Source organism: Mauremys reevesii, linkage group 8, assembly GCF_016161935.1.
Source record: "Mauremys reevesii isolate NIE-2019 linkage group 8, ASM1616193v1, whole genome shotgun sequence".
NCBI lineage: Eukaryota > Metazoa > Chordata > Testudines > Geoemydidae > Mauremys > Mauremys reevesii.
Genome location: NC_052630.1, coordinates 22415131 through 22437226, shown reverse-complemented (window position 1 = coordinate 22437226; position 22096 = coordinate 22415131). Strand labels below are relative to the sequence as shown.

General features: G+C 45.0%; 1 protein-coding gene and 1 long non-coding RNA gene across 17 annotated transcripts in view; one reads left to right on the top strand and one right to left on the bottom strand.

Moving 5' to 3' along the window:
• TTC1 (tetratricopeptide repeat domain 1) overlaps positions 1-8503 on the bottom strand; it is a 42894-nt gene extending 34391 nt beyond the window's left edge. For 2 of the 7 annotated variants that reach the window (XM_039485638.1, XM_039485644.1), the window contains exons 1-2: positions 6984-7123; positions 6534-6893 (exon numbers count right to left, since the gene is read on the bottom strand). In XM_039485638.1, coding sequence (XP_039341572.1) covers positions 6534-6869 — 336 coding nt within the window. In that variant the 5' untranslated portion in view covers positions 6870-6893; positions 6984-7123. The other 5 variants (XM_039485640.1, XM_039485639.1, XM_039485641.1 and 2 more) reach the window with 5 other exon arrangements.
• The window catches only part of LOC120370614, a 174201-nt gene continuing 159856 nt past the window's right edge, over positions 7752-22096 (top strand). For 6 of the 10 annotated variants that reach the window (XR_005583834.1, XR_005583836.1, XR_005583838.1 and 3 more), the window contains exons 1-2: positions 7752-7958; positions 13769-13865. This is a non-coding gene — a long non-coding RNA (uncharacterized LOC120370614). Of the gene's footprint in view, positions 8364-13768; positions 13866-22096 lie in introns of all 10 variants that reach the window. The other 4 variants (XR_005583841.1, XR_005583835.1, XR_005583842.1 and 1 more) reach the window with 4 other exon arrangements.

The window sequence follows — 22096 nt, the reverse complement described above, 5'->3', positions numbered from 1 at the left end:
CATAGGGTAAGAGTACAAGAGACCTGAGATTCAAGAGACAAAGTGCAGCTCCTTATTTCTGTGGCGAGTGATCATTTTGACCATTGATTTCTCACTCTCATGTGCGCGCGCGTTCAAATTTAAAGCTTATAAATTATGGCTCGTTGAGCGATTAAAAAGCCAACACTGGGGAAAGGAGCAGTTTCCTTCCCTGCAGACTGTGGGGAATTGCATTAATCAAGGATTAATGCAATTATCAATATCACACAGAATATCTCCTTGGAAACAGCTACATATAGTAGTCTGTGTGGAAAGCTGCATTGTTTCATAGTTGTGACAAGAAGCAGGCTCAAACCCAATATAAAGAGAGGGGTTCTTTCTACGGTCTGCTTTGCCCTGGGAAAATAGTTCTCCCAACCATAGACACCACAGTGATAATCCAGAAACCACAATAGTTTTCACAGTGCAGACTTCAGGGAACACCATACAATTTTCACATCACAAATAAGTTCTCACTCAATGATCTTGTTCTGATCCTTTGGATACATGCTTAGATACCACAAAACCCCCCCAAAAACCACAACTCATCCACTTGTCATTGGATGACATGTGCTCCACAGCGTTCTACTCTACCATTTACAAACCCCACGCATAGTGAGATACTATAGGCACTGGATTATGAGCAAACAACTCCATTGTCTTTATAAGGTCCATAATGGAGAAAAGCCAGTTATACATAAGGCCTTATCCAGCACTCCAGCATGAAGGCAAAGAGAACATTTGGGCACTTAAATAAAATGAGTAATTTGGCACATAAGTGTATAAATGCCTTTTCTACATTCAGGAGATGGCTGGCCTATTTAGACAGCTACATTTGAAGGCTGAGCCCAGTCTTAAGGGAATGCTAATGGAATAGCAGCACCTGCAAGGTCACTTCCTGATGTATATTCTCTACTGGTACATGCTTCTTGAGGAGAAAACAAAACAAAAACAAATAGATTTTACAACAGTGAACAAAATATTCAGGTACCAGTATGTAACAAGCTAGTGGTGTTTGCCTCTAAACCTCACTATTAGGAGGCAATGACCATGCTAGAAAACATGAAGCTGTAAGCTTCCTGCTTTTTACACTGTACTTCCAGCTCAGATGAGTAACAACTGCAAAGTGACTGGTCATCACTTCACTATGATTATATCAGAACTGTTTTGTGACCCACCAATTTTACTTCCATTAAAAGTAGAAAAAAAATTGTAAGTGACTTGTCCTTGGGACAAATTTTGCAGAATGTCACTCCACTGACTTATTTTCAGAGTGAGATTTAAGTAGCTGCAGGGCAGATTGCCTGTTCTTCAATAGTGACAGAAGTGGGTCAGAATGGACTTTCAGAATGCTCTATTGGGAAGGGGGGGAGGGTGAGAAAAACTAATCTTGACACCTTGTTTTTCCTGAGGCTTTATTAATATGTTCACTGAATCAAGTATAACTGTTCTGACTTAGCACTATATAATGAAGTGTATTCATAAGAGAAATCCAAAGGTCCATTTTCTGCAGTGTAAAAGCATATGAACAGGGAAATTATGAGCCAGAATAATAATACACCAGTGTCAGGAATTTGCTTTTTGGATGCATTAACTGACTGAAATTTAAAAGAAAAAGCCTAGTGAAGATATTAAGTTAAATGCAGTTACTTCTTACAAACTAATCAAGTGATCCCTTAATGTTAAGTACGGTCAAAGAAAGACCCGGATTAGGAGAGGTTTATGAAAATGGGAACTGAAAAAGTAGTTATTGTTAGAGTTTTAAAGGAATTAGAATCACAGGTTAAATCAGTCTGGCAATCAGCAAGAGAGACTGATGATTAAAGACTAACCCAGAATAATGGGGAAAAAGTCATCTTGGCCTCCTGACAATAGAGTATAAGCCCAAGAGAAAAACCATCATGTACAGTCATATGAACTCTGCTACTTTGTCAAGAAAAAAAAAAAAGATATCAAAAGTTAAAAATGAAGGCAAAGGAAGCTCGTTTGCTATTGAAAGAAAACAACCTATGCATCTTTACTCTTTATTCTGCAAGTGATCAGCTTTATAAAAAATGCATGAGAAGCTAAAGCCCTACATTCATCCTTCAGCTGTCACAGTTAACAGACACCTGCACTGCTAGCCTACAATACTCCCCATTCAGCAACACTCCCTTCCACTCAACTCCTCTGGCTTTCTCTTATAGATTTTATTCGATGGATTGATCTAGCCTTAATGGTGTACTTTACTTGGATCCATTTTTGCCAAAGGCTCTTCCTCTTCTTCTCTGAGGCTATTTGTACAATGTGAAAATGCATCTCTGGGTCTTATACACTCTCTGGTAAGGTCACTAAGTAGCAACTGCTTACACTGAATGCGGTTCTATCACCAAAGGGTGATAAAGTCACTTATGTCATTAAGGAAATATAAATTTCTCAGCCTCAAATTCCATTTCCTGATTGTAAATCAGTATTTAGCAGCTGTCTGCTTCCCCCTGCAGTCTTATGAAGTCATTGCTACATCATGAATCCAAGCATCTGAGTTTCACCTTAGGAGTATGGTAAATCAGGTCAATCCTAAGACTTACTGCAGTTATCAGCAACAAGAATGGTCATGCTGACAACTCTGGAGGCATGTGCCCTCTGTTTTTAACAGAACAGATATATTAAGTATCTTCTCACAGCCCTATCACTGGTCATCTCCTGGATGTACTGCTCACAATCCAAGCATGAGAGGATGAGCTCAGTCTCCATCATGCCCGTTAAATCCTTGGTTCTCTGTTGACAGAGACAATCGGAGTGCCAGTTAGTGTGAAATGCAGGGGTGATGAAGCAAAACCACAGAGCTGTAAAGTAGATTTTCAAACGGGAGCACAGTAGCCACTTCACATCAGCATACAAGAGTTATAGACGAAGTTTCTTACTTTTGTGTGCAGGTAGAAACTGTACTTTCCAGAGAAGTGAAAAAAACCCTGAAAAATAAGACTAAATAAGTCAGCTAGGAATGCTGAAAAAAACAAACAAGTAGTGACAGTAACCTGATATGGGCTGTGCTTTAATGACTTAGCACAATTTATATTTCTTCCACACTTAAGGGTAGATTTTCTAAGGCACAAATGGCAGTTAGGCACCTAAATTAGAAAATCCAGCCTTGTGCCAAGATCAGCTCTCTGGAGAAATAGCAGCACAGGTGCTCTCCAATAAACGAAGCGACAAGTGGATTTCTTTCTCTAGCTATAGGGCAAGTCTATTTGAGTTGTGGACTTCTGTGATCAATATTTTCTCCCATTTGACCAAAGCAATAGCATATTTTGTAATACTGCTGTCCAAAAACTGCACTCGACCCAAGGTTTAAGATTCTGAAATGCCTTCCAAAATCTGAGAGGGATGAGGTGTAGAGCATGCTTTCAGATGTCTTAAAAAAGTAACACCCCGATGCGGAAACTACAGAACCTGAACCACCAAAAAAGAAAAATCAACTTTCTGCTGTTGACATCCGACTGAGATAATGAAAATGAACATGTGTTGGTCCACACTGCTTAGGATTGTTATTGAGCAGAACCCATCATTGGCACGAACACATGTCCCCTGGAATGGTGGTTGAAGCATAAAAGGGCACGTAAATATCTTGTGACGCCAGCTACAACGAGAACAGGCGCTCTCATAGCACTTTCAGGTGACATTTTAAACAAGAAGTGGGCAGCATTAAACTTCTGCAAATGTAAACAAACTTGTTTGTCTGAGCGACTGGCTGAATAAGAAGTAGAACTGAGTGGACTTGCAGGCTCTAAAATTTTACACTGTTTTGCTTTTGAATGCAGTTTTTTTGGTACATAATTCTACATTTATAAGTTCAACTTTCATGATCGAGATTACACTACAGTACTTGTATGAGGTGAATTGAAAAACATTGTTTTTATACAGTGCAAATACTTGTAATAAAAAATAAAATATGAAGTGAGCACTGTACACTTTGTATTCTGTTTGTAATTGAAATCAATATATTTGAAAACATCCAAAAATATTTAAATAAATGCTATTCTATTATTAACAGTGCGATTATAGCAATAATTTTTTTTAATCGCTTGACAGCCCTAGTAAAAATAGTGCCTAGATCTCGCACTTCTCACCAGTAGATCTCAAAGTGTTTTTTCAAAAAAGACAGATATTGTTATCCTCATTTTACAAATTGGAAAACTGATGGCAGACTCGTGCAAAGTCACCCAGCAGGCCAGTGGCAGAGGTGGGAACAGAATCCAGGTCTAGTGAGTATCATTCCAGTGTTCTATCCACCAGAGCTGTCTCCCTGCCCCAAGGAGCCCATGTAATGACACACGTACGATATGAAGGCAAATTAAGAATAAGGGGATTTATTACATTTTTGCCATATGTTGATTAAATCAGTAAAATGTCACCAAAAAATGAACTAACACTGACTTGGCTGCTCACTCAGCTCTGTGTTCAGTTGCCCTCAACTATACATATTTCTCCCTATCATTTTCCACTTACTGTAATAAACAGAAAGATTCTAGCAAGACCATTCCCTCCCTTCCACCCCCACTTTTTTGGGGGGCACACGTTGGTATTCAAATTAGTTCTGAAATGAAGATAGGGCCAGGCATAGATCAAAAGCTGTGGCGCCAACTAAGAAAGATACAGCGTGCTGCTAAAAATTATATATCTCCATTACAAAACCCTCCAATATTTATCTGTAGGATCAACTTTGAATGTTGTCTAGATTATGATGTGGATGCTGTTATACAACATAGTACTAATGTACATCCTTCCCTCGCAGTTTCACACAACTCCACACCTTCCTCTTCTTGCATGCCAAACAATCTCATTCTCCTCCTTCAAACCCCTTCTCAAATTTTACTTTTGGTTTTCTGTTCCACCCTACATATTTTTTTCTCCACTCTTGTACCCGATCACTTACACTGATCTCCCTCCATGAAAAAAGTTACACAGACTCTTTCCCCTGTAAAATAATGCTCTCTCAACAGCAGTAGTCCCTTCCGTTGTCATCTGTTGTGCCTCCTCATTGAGCAACTCTGACATTAACCATGATCTGTTATTCAGCATGTTAACTGTAATTTAGATTGTAAACATACTTGGGACAAAGAACAGTGCCTTCTTACATCTGTAAGAATGCTGCATATACCTAGAAAGTTGTAAAAATAAGTCTGCTGAAGGAGCCTTTTCACACAAGTTAAAATGAATCAGAATCACGCCCTTCTCAAGTTTTAAATAGTGGATTACTGTACAGAAACACTGAGACATTGCTGTGAAGCACTATTAAAATTAGCTCCTGAACTGGACAGTCTAATCGGATTTGAAAAGCATGAATCAGTACTTTGAGGACATCTGAGCTATTTTACAATAGGCCTATGAATTCATCAATTCTGGAATCGTGAAACCAGGCTACATAATAAGCTAACAGAAAGAAAGGCTATATGTCCTAACACAACAAAACCAGAGAACCAGTGTGCCCATAAAGCAATTTTATAAGATTTGGAACTTGGATTTTTATTTTTCAGTCTTACTTTTTTCGCTGTTTGGAAAAATGGACTCATGAAATTATTAAAATATATTAAAATAACTTGACACCTAAATCCTTTAGAAATATTTAAAAACTCTTAGAGCAGCATCATTTTTAGCAAAAATCTCATCACATTACTGAAGTGAATATTGTTAGTTGAACCCTAACTTTTAAAAACAAAGATTTTTCAAGTTAATATTAATAGAAGTGTATTCACTGGATTTTTAAATTAAAAATTTCCCAGAAGAAAAAGCTATTCAAATCACTGCTGTATGGTACTAGGTACTATTTCCATTGTCCAAGCTGAATGAAGTGCACGTAAGCAAGCAGCATAAATAGTGCAAAGTGTCGTCGCCGTCGTCCCCACCCCAACCTAATTTTAATAATATGAAGGGATACAGTCAACTTTAAATCTAACTGACAACTTGCTTTAGGAAATTTGCTAGAAGGTACTAAAACTGTCCTGAATCCCTATGCCACATTATCTTATTTTGCATGGTGCTTTTCTCCATCCTGTCGCTGATCAGGACTTAACTGTCTAAACAGGGGAAAACAGTGAAAGTGCTGTCAAATGCACAAAGTAAAATGAAAAAACAAAACAAAAACTCCTGAACAGATTTCCCACCCCTCCCGCCCGCAGTCTTTCAGTTATAATTATCTAAAGTTGTTACTTATACCAAAAGTAGGTAAAAAAATGCACACAGACATCTGATTGGGGGGGGGGGGGAAGAAGAGGGCGGGGAGAAGAAAAGTGGAGGGGGGAGTTTGACATCATCCCTTTAGGGTATTCTTAGTAATCCAAATTAAAAAAAAAAAAGTTAAGTGAATTTTAACTTGCCAGTTTCTTTTAAAAAGTTTAGTAGCATTAAAAGGTAGTGTCTATAAAATTCATTTGCACACTAGATTATGTATTTAAAAAAGATCAAAAAGAGAAAATATATTTAAAACAGATATTAACAGGTTAAAAAATTCTAATGTAATCTCAATAAAAAGTTACCTGTTTTTCTTCCTCTGGCATATTTTTTTCCAGTTCCAATAAGTATTCTTCATCTAATTCTGTCTGCTTCCCTGCAGGATCCTCTCTGTTGTCTCTCTCCTGTTCCATTCCTGGTTCCTTTACCTCAAAGGAGTCATTACAGTCATGAAAACACTCATCTGCTGCTCTAGGCTCTTGGGCAGAGGAATGTAGATCTCCCCTGTCCAGGCTTCGTGGATTATGTGCATCTTTGGAACCAGCTGTCAAAGGACCATTGCTCTCTGATGACTTCTGATCAGAAAGCTTTAAGCCATGGAGCAATTCTTCAGGTGGACTGGATTCTTCAGTCTCTTCCATCTTGGGATCTCTTGAAGGGTTAAGCTTTTGAAAATAAGGGAGAAATAATAAACCTCAGTACTTACAGTACACAGCACTTTCAGTCACAAGATTTCAAAGTACTTCATACATTACCCTCACATTGCCGATCTCTGAGGTAAACAGTTATCCCATTTTGCAGACAAGGAACTGAAGCACAGTATTTAAGTGACTTTCACTTGTTCAACTCAATCTTGTGAGCACTTACACATGTGAGCAACTTTACTCACAGGAGTGCTTACCACTGGATTCTATATGACTACTCCCACAGGTAAAGTTATGCATGGGAGTAAGTGTTCACAGAGTGGGTCCTAGCTCATCACTGCATTGTGACAACTCCCTTGAACACGCAGGAGTCACTCGCCCCTCCCCTCTCACAGCATCACCATCTCCCTGGACGCCTGCCAAGCCCCTAGCCTAGACAGCATCGCCACATACGGCTCCACCCAAGCCAGGCTTCCCCACCCATTCTCCCGTGTCACTTAACACAGCATCCCTAACCCAGTCTCGCTTCTCCATCTTCCCCATCATACGTTCCCAGAGACCCATCGGTCCAACAGCCCCACACTTATCTCCCTCCCCAAAGCCCCAGGCACCACCAGGTCAGCATTCCTCCCACTAGCCCACCCCGAGCCCCAGGTACCCCCAGCTCAGCATTCCCCCACATACGCCATCCCCCCAAAGCCAACATACAGCCCACTTCGCCCCCCAGAACCCCCAGATCAGCATCCCTCTCAGTCGCCCCAGGCCCCCCAAGGTCTGCAGCCTCCCCAGCACACACACACTTGCCCCGAGCCCTGGTCTCCCCGCCCCATGAGAGCATCCCCAGAGACCCTGGGCGAGAGACACGGCCGGTGCCCCGTGCCCCGCCCCCACACCTTAGGAAGGGAGCGGGATACCCGTCCCCACCAGACTTCAGCAAGGACCGGCTTCGCTTCAACTGCTGCTGGCGACTAGCGTCCCCTTTGATCTCTCACCTTCCGTAGCCCGGTCACTTCCTGCCTCTCCCAGCCAATAGAAGCTCAAAGCGCGGGGCTTGCTGGGAATTGGAGTCTTGTGATGACCTATGAGGTAACAATAACTTCCGGTAAGGGGCGGGATCTGTAAACATGGCTGGAGTAAGAGGGAGGGGCCCAAGGGGTCCTTTACGTCAGTTTCGACGTTCCCGCTGGTGACAAGGTATAGGAAGGCGACTGAGGCTGTCCGTACAGAATGTTTCGGGGCGCCATCTTGGATTAGCACAGGGAGCGGCCATCTTGTGTTACGGCAAAACAAGAGGGCTGCTGCGAAGGGAAGCGGTTAGTGCCATGCGCTGCGTTCGCAAGGCGCGCTCGTGCTGCCGCAGTTCCTGTGCGGGCTGCTGGCATCCCCTAATCCAAAAGCGGCTAGTGACCAGGGTTGGTTGGCAAGCCCCGCCCAGCCTTCACAAAAAGGACACAAAAAAGTCATGAGCTCTAATTAACAGTAGTCGTTACGGTAATTCATTTTAGCTTCTTTGTAATTTGTCTTCTGGGTTTTGAACCTTTGGGATACACGGAGATCGCTGTTACTAACATTTCTGCATAAGCACGTAGACCAGGAATTTACTTTGTTCCAGAAAGAAGGCAGAGAGTCTCACAAAATAACATGACTTCAGGAGCTGTGGCTTTAACACACTAAAAAAAAAAATCACAATTTGTTTAACATCAGAGCTGGCAACACTGAATTCAATAGCGAAACAGATGGAGATTACAGAATAAATAGAGGTAAAGGAATGAGACAAATACATAGATTAGACACATCACTGTAGAGACAGGTGGTGAATTTTCTTCAAGTATTCAAATTTTAAATGAAATTGTTTCATAGAATCATAGAATCTCAGGGTTGGAAGGGACCTCAGGAGGTCATCTAGTCCAACCCCCTGCTCAAAGCAGGACCAAACCCAACTAAATCATCCCAGCCAGGGCTTTGTCAAGCCTGACCTTAAAAACCTCTAAGGAAGGAGATTCCACCACCTCCCTAGGTAACCCATTCCAGTTCTTCACCAACCTACTAGTGAAAAAGTTTTTCCTAATGTCCAACCTAAACCTCCCCCTCTGCAACTTGAGACCATTACTCCTTGTTCTGTCATCTTCTACCACTGAGAACAGTCTAGATCAGGGGCGGGCAAACTTTTTGGCCTGAGGGCCGCATCGGGTTTCGTAAATTGTATGGAGGGCCGGTTAGGGGAGGGGGTCATGGCCCAGCCCCCACCTCCTATCTACCACCCCCCCCGGCCAGGACTCCTGCCCCATCCAACTGCCCCATTCCCTGATGGTCCCTCTGGGACCCCTGCCCCATCCACACACACCTGCTCCCTGTCCCCTGACTGCCCCTGGGCCCCTGCCGCCCCATCCAACCTCTCCTCTCATTCCTGACGGCCCTCCCGGGACCCCTGCCCCATCCACACCCCTTCTCCCTGTCCCCGACTGCCCCCAGAACCCCTGCCCCTCACTGCCCCTGCCACCCCACCCAACCCCCTCCTTCCTGACTACCCCCGGGACCCCTGCCCCATCCACCCACCCCTTCTCCCTGTCCCCGACTGCCCCAGAACTCCTGCCCCTCACTGCCCCCTGCCACCCCATCCAACCCCCTCCTTCCTGACTATCCCCGGGACCCTGCCCCATTCAACCCCTGTTCCCCGCAACCCCTATCCACACCCCCGCCCCCTGACCACCACCCCGGACTCTCCTGCCCTCTATCCTGCTCCCTGCCTCCTTACCGTGCTGCCTGGAGCACCAGTGGCTGGCAGTGTTACAGCCGCGCCACCCGGCTGGAGCCGGGACATGCCACCACCGCCACCGCGCAGCTCAGAGCACTGGGTCAGGCCGGGCTCTGCAGCTGCACTGCCCAAGGAGCTCACAGCAGAGCCTTGTGCCGGCTCCGGCAGTGGAGCGAGCTGAGGCTGTGGGCGAGGGGGAACAGTGTGGGAGGGCCGGGCGTCTCGGGCTAGAAGCTCGGGGCTCAGCAGGACGGTCGTCGGATGTGGCCTGCAGGCCATAGTTTGCCCACCCCTGTTCTACACTCACTTGCTATCTTGTGTTTCTTCGGTGCTGCCATTTCTGGTGACTCGTGGTAACTATTTTTCTTTGCTTAATTTTGTTTAGTGGAGAAGCACCTTTTCTGTGACTGGCTCCATCTAGTGTTGAAACTGAGAAGTGCAACAGAGTTGAGCTCAAGCGCCATGTGCGGGCCATATTCAATTATATTTTCAGAATTTGCTGCGGGCCAATAAAAACTGACCGTTTGGACACCCCTGGTCTAGATCCATCCTCTTTGGAACCCCCTTTCAGGTAGTTGAAAGCAGCTATCAAATCCCCCCTCATTCTTCTCTTCTGCAGACTAAACAATCCCAGTTCCCTCAGCCTTTCACAAAACGTCAGACTTTGGGGATAGTATATCTAAGATAAGGGACGAATCGAATGAGCTGGGACAGGCAGGTGTGAAAGTAATTTAAAGGATTTACCAGTACGCAGGGAAGGCAGGTTCCTGGGTAATGGGAGGGGAAGGGGGCGGCTCTGGGCCCACAAAAAGGGCAGGGCCTTGGGCAGAAGGGGCGGGGCTGGGGCTAGACTCCCCCAGCCAGCTCTTCAGTGCTGCCCGGCCTGCGCCACCTGGGGCTCTGGTGTCGATTTAAAGGGCCACTGCTGGGAGCCCCGGGTAGCTGCCCCTCCCCCGCAGTCAGCAGCATGGCCAGTACAGAGCTTAAAGCGCTGCCATGGCCGCGCTTTAATGTCAGCTGTGTACGGGCAGCCACTTTCCTACCGATACACTGTATCAGCCCACTTTCACCTCTGGGGACAGGATAAAAGTGTGTACAACATAGTGAATAGAAAAGAGATGGTAGTTTGGAAGCTTCTTTCTCACAACACCAAAACAAAGGGACATTCAATAAAATTAAAAGACTGAATTCAAAGTTGATACAAGGAAATACTTTTTCACATAATGTGTAACTAAAACGTAGAACTCTGTTACAGGATGTTGTTGAGACTAAAAACCTAGCAAGATTCAAAAAGGGATGACATTTTTGTGAATAACATTAACATCCACAGTTAAATAGCTAATGCTAACAAAAGTTTTGCAAAGGATATTAAACCATATGCTTCAGGGTTCAAACTGTCTCCAACTGGGATTAGGAGCTTTCTTGCACTTTCCTATGAAACATCTGGTCAGAGACAGGCTACTGGATGAAATGAACCATGGGTCTGAGCCAGTCTGGCACTTGCTATCTTTCTATTGTTTTTCTATTGCACAGACACTGCACTAATTATTCCAGAATAAAGTGATTTTTATTCTAGAATAGTGTCCACGTGGCAAAATACCATGGAATAGCTATTGCAGAATAGCTTATTCCTGAGGCATGCTGTCCATTGGTCAGGGCACTAGTCTGGGATAAGAGAGATCTAGATTCCATTCCCTACTCTGCCATAGACTCTCCCTGTGCTTTTGGGCAAGTCATGTAGCCTTTCTGTGTCCCACCTGTAAAATGCAGGTAAACTGTGCTTCACCTCATCGGGGTATTGTGAAGATAAACCCTAAAGATTGTGAGGTTCTCAGATTCTAAGGTGATAGGGGTCATATAGTTACAGTAAAGAGAGATTCTGGTCAATTTCCCTTTGTAGACAAGCCTTTTGGCTTTTCTATCATGTTTAAACACCAATTGTTTCCAACCAGACTGATTCCTAATACAATTCACCTGACTGATATCAATGCAGTGTTTTCTTCTTACAAAGTCCCAATTCCTGGAGTCATGTCATGTGGGGAAAAAAAAGTTTCCAATCTTCATAGTAGCAGAGAAAAGATGGAAAACAAATTCTAAAGGCTCAAACCCCAGAAAACAGAGAGAGACCCCAAATGTATTATTTTTGAAAATCATTCATTTTAAGCCAATGTCATGGTTTTTGTAGGCCAGACTTTCAGAATGCTTTGTTTTGGCTAGATCATATATTGATACGGTCACATTGTGCTAGAACAGTGTTCAAAGCCTATGGTAATGGACTGCCCCTCCCCCAGTAGTTGGGTTACAGGTGGGTTTAGTTTGACAAAAAACAGAAGAATGGTAAGTGAAAAAGTGTCCTTTGGAGAGGTGGTGCTACCTGTTGCCCGCTCTAGGGGAGGCAGGTGCTGCTGTTTAATGGGTCCAGCTGCATTAAAGTTTGCGCTCTCTTTTTTGGACAATGTCATCTCACCTTATTAATTCAGATTCTATATTATGAAACTAGGCTTTAAAGAGATGGAAGACAAGTGGCAGAGGAAAGCTGATTGCATGGCAAAGTGTGGGTGTTGTGGGGTAACAAAACAATAAATTATATTATCACAGTTCCTCAGGAAATTTCACCTTTCACCCCTTTCTAGGCTCTTTAAGGACACCTCCCCACCCTCAGGTCTGAGGCCTGTAGCTGTCACCATTCTTGGGGAGCAGATAGGGGGATTCCACAATTCATTTCTTACACAGTGAGGATTTAGGCTGCAGATTCCTGCAGTTCACTGTGATTATCTCAGCAAGTCTGGTTCAGCACCCACACTCCTGTTCTCCCAGGGGTAGTGACAGGATTAATAAGTGCCCAGCCAGCCTTCATAACACAAAGTATTATTTATTCAAAACAAAAACATTAAAGAGGACAGTATCTTGACAATAAATAGCTTCTATGTATGTCTGGCTTACCAAGTATCACTGTGGAGTCCAGGCTGGCTTCAGAGTACTACAGGGTCTGTTTCAGTCTCAGGTCAGTTCTTGTTCTGGTGAAAATACCCTCTCCCCCCCCTCGGTCTAGGAGATCACTTTATATAGTTTTCAGTTTTGTCAGTCAGTCCTCTTGGACCTGGTCAAATCATGATATGCAGTTTCCCATGGGACTTCTCCAGACTTGTTAGTGCCTAGGGATTTGCATTAATTACCTCCCTCCACCCCAGTCATTTTAGTTCCTGCAGGAAACCCTGTAATTCCCCCATTGAGTCAGGAATACAATCTGTATTCCATAACAATACGTATCAACTTTATAAATGTTATATAATAGTCTTTGAATGCACCACGTGTCCATAGTAGCTGTCACAATGAGACTGGAAGACAGGAACATAACATCTGTTTCCTCCTTATCCACAAGGCTTGTTACCCTGTCAAAGTGGGATATTCGGTTGGTTTGACATGATTTGTTCTTGACAAGTCCATGTTGACTGTTACGTATCACCTTATTTTCTAGGCACTTACAAATTGCCACTTTATTTGCTCTATTATCTTTCCAGGTACCAGAGTTAAGATGACTGGTCTATAATTCCCTGGGTTGTCTTTATTCCCCTTTTTCTACATCAGGCTAAAGAACTTGGACTGAGTTGATGGGTCACTTGACCCTGAAAATGATCAGATATTGCTGTGGTATAGCGGGGAATTAGGAATCCAATGGAATAAACCGGAGCATCTTTTCAGAAATGGTGGAGATTTTTTATTTTCAGTGTTGGGTGAAGATGATATCTCCCCCAGAAAGGAATGGCCAGATGTTCACAGAGTATCATCTCATAAACACACAAATTAATTGATAGTTAGAATCAACGGTCTGCATCTTTACCAACTGAAGGAGACTTGAGATATCTAATGTCTGTATATAAACCTGCCTCAAACGACCAGCCATGAGCATTACGACAAAAATCTTTTGAGACATGCTCCTTGCCAGAGATGATGCAATCTCCAATTAGGATCCAAATTCTTAGTATAGCTATCTATCCCAGTCGCTCTGATATTAAACATTTCCAAGCCAGATGGCTTTCTGCTCTTTTGCTTCACAAATGATACAACTGTAATACAATGAAGATGCTTTCTTGGAGCTAGGATGTGATTGTTAACTGCTTGGAATTAATGTTGCACAAAGGTCTCATGAGGATCACATTTTACATCATCAAGGAAGAGCCACCAGCAGACAGCATGTTTAGAGAGGAGCCACCTGTTAGTGACTTCCCCAGAGCAAGGTAAGAAACTGATAAGCAGGATAACCCTGCTGGTTTGTAATTAGACTTTTAGCGCTTTTTTTCTGTATCACTCAAAAAAATAACCACAGCTTGATAATGTATTTCTTGTCCATTTTCTCTGTAATAAGGCAACTGTATTGAATAAGGTTCCAATCCGATCACCAGTGCACAGCCCAAGCAGCCAGCCTGCATCGGGGGAGATCTTTGGGGCCGAGAAGAAAAGAATCCTCTGCACCAGCTCGTGGAGCTGCTTTGCAGCTTCTACTGCAGTCTTGAGGCTACAGTTGTACCCACAGTTCCTGTACACCTGCTTTGTGTATTCATATGGGGTCTGCATAATCACAGATCCCCTAGCCTTAACTCAGCTCCTCTGCTACCCCTAAACTCTGCAAGCCGGCACAGAGAAAGCCCCTCTGCAGGATCCTAAAGTTTTCTCCTCCAACCCCCTCCAAACAGCCAATCTGCATTAGTACTGCTGGGGCCAGGATCTCCATGGGGGAGAATGCTGCAGGAGAGGCAAGGTTTCTCCTTTACTGTTAAGATATATAAATGCATTGTTTGCATCTACAAACAGTTGCTCATGTCAGACAGACCATACTCACTTTTTCCTGTTTCCACTCTTCATTTCTGTGGGTATGGCTACACTTACGGTTTGCAGCACTGGTCATCCAGCTGTGTAGGAGCAGCGCTGGTGTGTGGCCACACTCACAGCTACCAGCGCTGGTGTGTGGCCACATTTGCAGCATTTGCAGTGCTGTTGGGAGTGCTGCATTATGGGCAGCTATCCCAGCATTCAAGTGCACCAACGTGCTTTTCAAAAGAGGGGGGTGGAGGGTGGTGTACTGTGACAGGGAGCCGGGAAGATAGAGAGTGGATTTTTGGAGCCAACACTGTGTGTTAGCTTCCTGGATTGGAAAAATCACAAAATGTTCATGAGCCCTTAGTCTTAACTCTAATTGCAAACAGCCTGCTTCCAACACAGACTGCCCCGTTTCACTCACTCCCTGTGGTGTACTGTGACAGGGAGCGGGGAAGAGAGAGATTGGAAAAATCACAAAATGTTTGCGAACCCTAACAGCATGCATCCAACACTGTTTGCCCTGCCTCTCATTTGATCGTTCACAGCCAGGTATAGATAGCTCCTGTTTGCTGTGATCAGTGTTTGTTTTTATAGATAAGCTCTGCCTGCCTGCCTCTCATTTGATTGTTTACAGCCAGGTACAGAACGGAGCTCCGATCGGAGCTCGTTCACAACAAAACAAAGAGAGGCTGCATAACAAAACAAAGAGAGTAATTTATAAAAGCATTCTGGGATACACCTTATTCCCTGGAGGCCAATCACAGCGCTGGTGTGTGGCCACACTTGATGACCAGCGCTGCAGCACCAGCGCTGGAATCCTTATTCCCCATGCTGAGTGAGGTGTACGGCCAGCGCTGCAGCCAGGGAGTTGCAGCGCTGGAAGTGCCCTGCAGGTGTGGCCACTTACTAATTGCAGCGCTGGTGGAGGCTTTCCAGCGCTGCAAATCGCCAGTGTAGCCATAGCCTGTGTTCCACTAGAGCTTCTGTTCTGCCACTGTAGCTATGACAATGCGTTGTTTTTTTAAAGTACCAGCATTGCATAGGAATATGATTATCAACAGAAATACACCAGCTACACAGGGACAGCATTGCAGTGATGTTTTGCACTATGTACTTTGTAGCATATAGCCTGATCCAAAAGAAAAAAAAAAATCTACTGAAATCAGGAGGAATCTTTTCAATGGCTTCAACAGACTTGAGATCAGGCCCTTCGACAGCAATTAAGTGGATAAAACTAGAGTTGTCAACAATTTCATAGGTGGGTAGATATGCCTAGTCATTAGAGCAGGAGTCAGTAGCCAGGAATAGAAACCCAGAATCAGAACCAGAGTCAAAGGCCAGATACCACAGCCAAGGCTCAGAGTAGAAATCAGGAATTAGAGCCCAGAGTCAGAACCAGATTACCTGGAGGAGGTCTGAGATTCAATGAGCAGATACAGACACTATCACATCTATAGACAAATAGTTTATAGACAAACTGGTGCTGGGTTTAAGAGCAAACCTGCTAGCTTGCTCAGCTAATGAGATGGGGCATTCCATCAGCGTCTGGTTGATGCAGCCCAGCTGTGCTCATTAGGCTGATAGGAGACTGTGCAGGTGCAGCTAGAGGGCTTTATTCCTGACATCAGGCAACACTTCTTTCAATGTTGCTTTGCATCTGCACCCCTCAATTTTAAACAAATGCAAAATCTCAAAGCAAAATTTTGCCAGATCATTGAGTTTTGTAAATTCTCAAGTCAAAGTCATGTGAAACTCTGCATTTTGATTGCAAATTACTATGCAAAACCATAAGCCAGCCAAGGAATACTCTGGCTGGATCCACGTTCACCTGAAAAGTCCATAAATGTTAATGATCTTTTCCCTGGCAAGTTCCAATGAAAGACAAAATCAAGCAAGTTTCAGATTTTCTTGTGAACCTTTTGCACAGTTCTAGCTAAAAATAAACAAATAAACCACAAAGGCAGCTTGGCCAGGGCAAGTAGGCTAGGCAGAATCTAACCTGATTGGATTGCCAAAAAGAGGGGCTCACCACCACGAGAAAACAGTACTATTGAAAGCAGATGGGAGATAAACTTCATCTATATTTCTATGGGAGCTTCCCACCAGACTATCTGAGAGGAGGCATGTCAGGTTTGCCTTTCCATTTTCAGAGGCTACCAGCCTCCACTGTTAAACATCATGGAGCATGATTAGGGCCCTACCAAACTCATGCTCCATTTTGGTCAATTTCATGGTCATGGGATTTAAAAAATCATAAATTTCATGATTTCAGCTATTTAAATCTGAAATTTCATGGTGCTGTAATTGTAGGGGTCTTGATCTAAAAAGGAGTTGTGTGGGGGTTGCGGTACAGCTACCCTTGCTTCTGCACTGCTGCTGGTGGAAGCGCTGCATTCAGAGCTGGGCAGCTGGAGAGTGGCAGCTGTTGGCTAGGTGCCCAGCTCTGAAGGCAGCAGCACAGAAGTAAGGATGTCTCAGCTTCTGGCTTCTAGCCTCTTATAGGGGCCAGCTGGGCCTGATTGGGGCGTGGCCAGCTGCAGCCACTTCCCATTCAGCCCAGCTTAAAAGCTGCTTTCTCCAGCCACATTCCCCTCCCAGGGCTGTTTTTAACCCCTTCAGGGAAGGAGCCGGGGTTCACCCTGCTACAGGCCCTAAGCATAATAATCCCTGATAGAAATCCACTGAATGTATCACCTCCACTGAAGTCAGTGGATTTCTTTTTTCAGTTCTCTCTGGTTCTGTTCTCTTGAATGGAGTTCCATCAGAGTCATCTAGCCCCAGGACCTTCATTGTGGACCTGATTATGCGAGCGGCTTAATACCTCCTGAAAGGGGTCTGGACTAAGGTTCAAGTAAATCTTTCCACTGACTTCAACAGGTTTTGATCAGGCCTGACAGGACCAAAGATGTCAGCACTTCCCAGAGGCACTCTCCACCTCACAGGTTCAACCCCCACATGAGGATTTGGGAACTAGATTAATCCTGTGTGGATCTCCTCTGAAGTAGACTATAAATACAGAATTACTTCTAAACAGAAACTTTCATAAATTAAGTTTAGCAAAATGCCTCAGCAAGTTTAACCTAAAACTACGTGACTAAGAGCCCACCTTAGGCGTCTGTTACTGCCAGCGATGGATGTGAGTATTAAACAGAGTCTGAAATACCCAGCAGTAAGCTGGCTAGAGCATTGCTAGTTACAATGACAGCCAACAGAATGTCCAGTGCTGACTCTCCCTTCCTCCCCCGTTCTTTGGACAAGAAAAGTCGAGTCAGCATTCTGCACCATCCCAGCTGCAATGACTTAGCCCACAACAATGTCTCTTTCTGCTGTTTTTCTAGTATGGCCACATAATTTATTCTGATTTACTATCAAACCCACTGTCCTATCAAATGTCAGATCATTTTAAAAAGAGAGAAGCCATGATACATAACTAAGCCAAGGCAATTTTGAAGCGGAGCTGAGACTCCAGCTGGAACTGCCATTGATGTGCAAAGAGCACGGGGATCCGAGCTAGAGTGTCAGTCTTAAAAGAAAAATGCACTCATCCGAATAATACCTTAAAAAACTCAGTCAGTATATATGAAGTATATTTCAAAATGGGTTTCAGAAATACTGGGTGCTGATTCATTAACTGAATAACTGTCAGTGGGGCAGCTGGACTCTCAGTGGAAGATGTTGTTTTATTGACACTTCTCAGCTGGAGTCGGTGAGATAAATACTACATTTTACAATGTAGCATTAGTGTTGGTGCTACTCAGCTCCCAAATATTTGCCCATCCAGCAGCTCCCCAGAGCTAGAAGCACATTAGGGCTCCCTTACTTTGTATTTAGAATCTAGCCTGGATTCTCCTCCTCCCAAATGCATAGGAGGGAGATAAGAACAACAGCCTAGTTGAGACCCCTTTCCCAATTTGCGGTTATGGGTGTGGGTATTTTCTCATAAATCCCTCCTCTACATTTAGAAAGAAGAGTGAAGATTCCCATGGCTCCTGAACCTGCTGATGAGCTAGAGGGGGTTTATAGCCAGGGCTTGCATGAGCCCCTGGTTAGCAGAAGTGATCTTTGGGTCCCAGGGAGGAGAATTTTAGCTTTCATTTTAAGAGAAAAGTTTCTAGCCCTTTGCTTTGCAAGGATCCCAGAAAGCATAAATTGATCCCGAGGGTTGAAACAAACAAGCAGCTGCTACACTAAGGAGACACAAAGAGTAAAGATCCCTTCACACACATTAACTTTGTGACACTCCGCAGGGGTACCCAGGGTAGTGAGGCACTTTGCTATCACTTGCCCTTACCATGAGAGAGCCTTGTCTCTACCTGCCAGGGGTCAGCTCCCTGCTAGCCCTGGCCACTGGCAGCACAAGTACTCCCCTCTCAGCCCCTGCAGGCTCTGCTGTCCCTTTGCAGGCAAGCAATAGGCAAACACCAATCCCTCTGGAATGCCCAGCCCTTGATCCACTGGACATGCACAGATTATCTGCATACCTGCTTACTAGTTTCACCTCAGGATCACCACCCTGCTTAACACACAGCCATTAGATATATTTATTGTGAAAACAAGAATAAATGTGTTATCAAAGAACATAGATTCAAATGATACTGAATAAGAATATTGGAAATAAATGGTTACATATAAAATAAAATCATAACTTGCTTTCTAGATCACAAGACATTCCCCGTCTCCTACAGGATAGCTTACCCCAAATCCTTTCCCCAGTGTTTTCAACCAAGATGGATGAGATCCTCTTTTCATAAGATCAAGCCCACTGGCAGCTTGTCTTCCCAGACTGAAGGATGCCAGGATGTCTCTCTGCACTCCCACATCTACCAACCAGACCTTTGATCTTCACCTGAAAACAGGATCCCTCCCACCATCACTGTTTACCTCCTTTTCTTGTGAAGTCCCTGCAAGCTCTTTAGGGTTTTACTTAGTACGCTAATAGACTTCCATTGGGAGACACACAGTACACAACAATTAGCTAGGGAGATAAGTGGAGAAGTTTGTTTCAGGGCGTGCTGCCTTTGAGTGAGCTGCCTTGAAACATATAGGCAATTATGTTCTTAAGGCCTTATAGTTCTTAAGGCCATATATATATGTCATGACATGACATGACATACATACATAGCTCCTTACATATTATCTGCACATACATATCACAATGAATAGAGTGACCAATGTGACACATTTGCTACTACGACCAAGATCTGCACCTGTGGAGGCTCCACCCGGGCCCGCGCCCTAGGCTTCAAGGCACACCGCAGCAGCACTCCTACTCATCGTGGCGTAGCCCCTGTGGCCATAGGCGGCAGGTTTGTATAATTTTTGGTGGGGCCCAAAATGGTGGTGCCCCCCCGCTCCCGCCCTGTAAGCCGATATAAAATGAAGCTACAACGCGTCAGCGCCACAAGATTACAAGGGTCAATTAAAAGTGGAAAGTCAGAAGCAGCACTTGCCTACTTCAATATACAGTATTATATTTTGTTGTACCTGTTGTGATGAAGTGGGAATGTTCTTAATATTTTCTCTGAATACTGTGTGGGTGCCTCAGTTTCCCCTGCAAGATGCCAACTGAAGGTGTTGGGGACAAAGAGATCAGGTGGCCTCCTTGTCCGGAAGAGACACAGAGGCCAGAGGAGGGAGTGTCAGTTTGGAGCTGGCTGGGGAAATGGGGAGAGACTCAGAACTTGGTTCTGGGCTCCCACCCCAAGATGGACCTGACCGAGGGTTCTCTTTTCTGTACCAACAAGCTCTGTTTCAACTGTTTTCCCATCATCTAATAAACCTTCTGTTTTACAGTCTGGCTGAGAATCACATCTGACTGCCGAGTTGGGGTGCAGGGACCTCTGGCTGCCCCAGGACCCCGCCTGGGCGGACTCACTAGTACATGGTGTGGAAGGGCATGCTGAATGCTCTGAGGTCAGACCCAGGAAGGTGTAAGCTTCTTGCCCTGGAGACAGTCTGCTCAGAGAGGAGGCTCCCCCAGAGTCCTGACTGGCTTTGAAGGAGTGGTTCCAGAGCATCCCAGCATCTCCTTCCACCCCATGCACTTCTCAGAAGTCCACACAGGCACTAACACTCCCTCCTCTGGCCTTTGTCAAGAAGGCTAACATCATTTTGGGCTGTATAAGTAGGGGCATTGCCAGCAGATCGACGGACATGATCATTCTCCTCTATTCAACATTGGTGAGGCCTCATCTAGAGTACTACGTGCAGATTTGGGCCCCACATTGAAAGAAGGATGTGGAAAAATTGGAAAATCCAGTGGAGGGCAACAAAAATGATTAGGGGGCTGGAGCACATGACTTCTGAGGAGAGGCTGAGGGAACTGGGATGGTTTAGTCTGCAGAAGAGAAGAATAAGGGAGGATTTGATAGCTGCTTTCAACTACCTGATAGGGGGTTACAAAGAGGATGGATCTAGACTGTTCTCAGTGGTAGCAGAGGACAGAACAAGGAGTAATGATCTCAAGTTGCAGTGGGGGAGGTTTAGGTTGGATATTAAGAGAAACTTTTTCACTAGGAGGGTGGTGAAACACTGGAATGGGTTACCTAGGGAGGTGGTGGAATCTCCTTCCTTAGAGGTTTTTAAGGCCCGGCTTGACAAAGCCCTGGCTGGGATGATTTAGTTGGGAATTGGTCCTGCTTTGAGCATGAGGTTGGACCTTATGACCTCCTGAGGCCCCTTCCAACCCTGATATTCTATGATACTCTAAACTGACCACCAAATTTAAGTTGCGTGTTTTTCCGGTCAGGTGAGGACTCTGGGGCAGGGCTAGGGATAAGGAACTTGGGGTGCAGACAGGCTGCCCCAGGGCTAGGGCCAAAGAGGACTCCCCTCCACCCTCCCTGGCAGCAGCAAGCTCCAGGGGAGGGACCCCTCCTCTCCCCCACAGTTCACTGCACATGCTCCTAGGGTCCCTCTCAGGTCCAGAAGGCCCACTCGGCTCCCCTATGGTGGGTACCGAGGGGGGAGGTTGCCATCACGTATGGCCTCCCCTGCTGCCACCCCTCACCATAGCCTCACTGGGGATGGGGCTGCCCCTTGCCCAGCATGGTGCAGGAGTGGGGACTGCAGGGTGGTAGCTGGGAAGGGGCACAGTATCACAAAATTCACCTAAGCCCCAGCTGCACAGGTCTCCCAGTGGTGTAGCCAGGTTCTAACATCAGGGGGAGCAAACATATCCAATTACTAAAAAAGATGCCAGCCAACATATCCAATTACTAATCAGGTAGTTCTATAACAGGCTATAACAGGCTGCCCTGGACCCCATCACCCCCTGAAGCACAAGGTAGGGGTAGGCACCACCATGTTGTGCCTTGACAAAATTACTGGACTTAGTGACGGACAATGCGGGCAGGTGGGTATTATGTCATTCAATCATTCAACCCATAAAATTGCACACATTTTGCCTCAGTGAAATTAAATATCCAGAGAATTACTGGGCCTGTGATGATGATGATGACCAGGGCTTGCTCACCTGTGGCTCCCCCTCCCTGTGATGTGGAGGCACAGCCAGGCAGGTCTGCATCTGCAGGCAGGCACCCTGCCTCAGGTGCAGCTCCCATGGGCCCTGCTAGCTACTAGACTGGGAGCCTCCCGGCCAATGGAATGGAATGGGCTGGGCTGGGGGGCGGAAGGCAAAGGGGGAGATTGT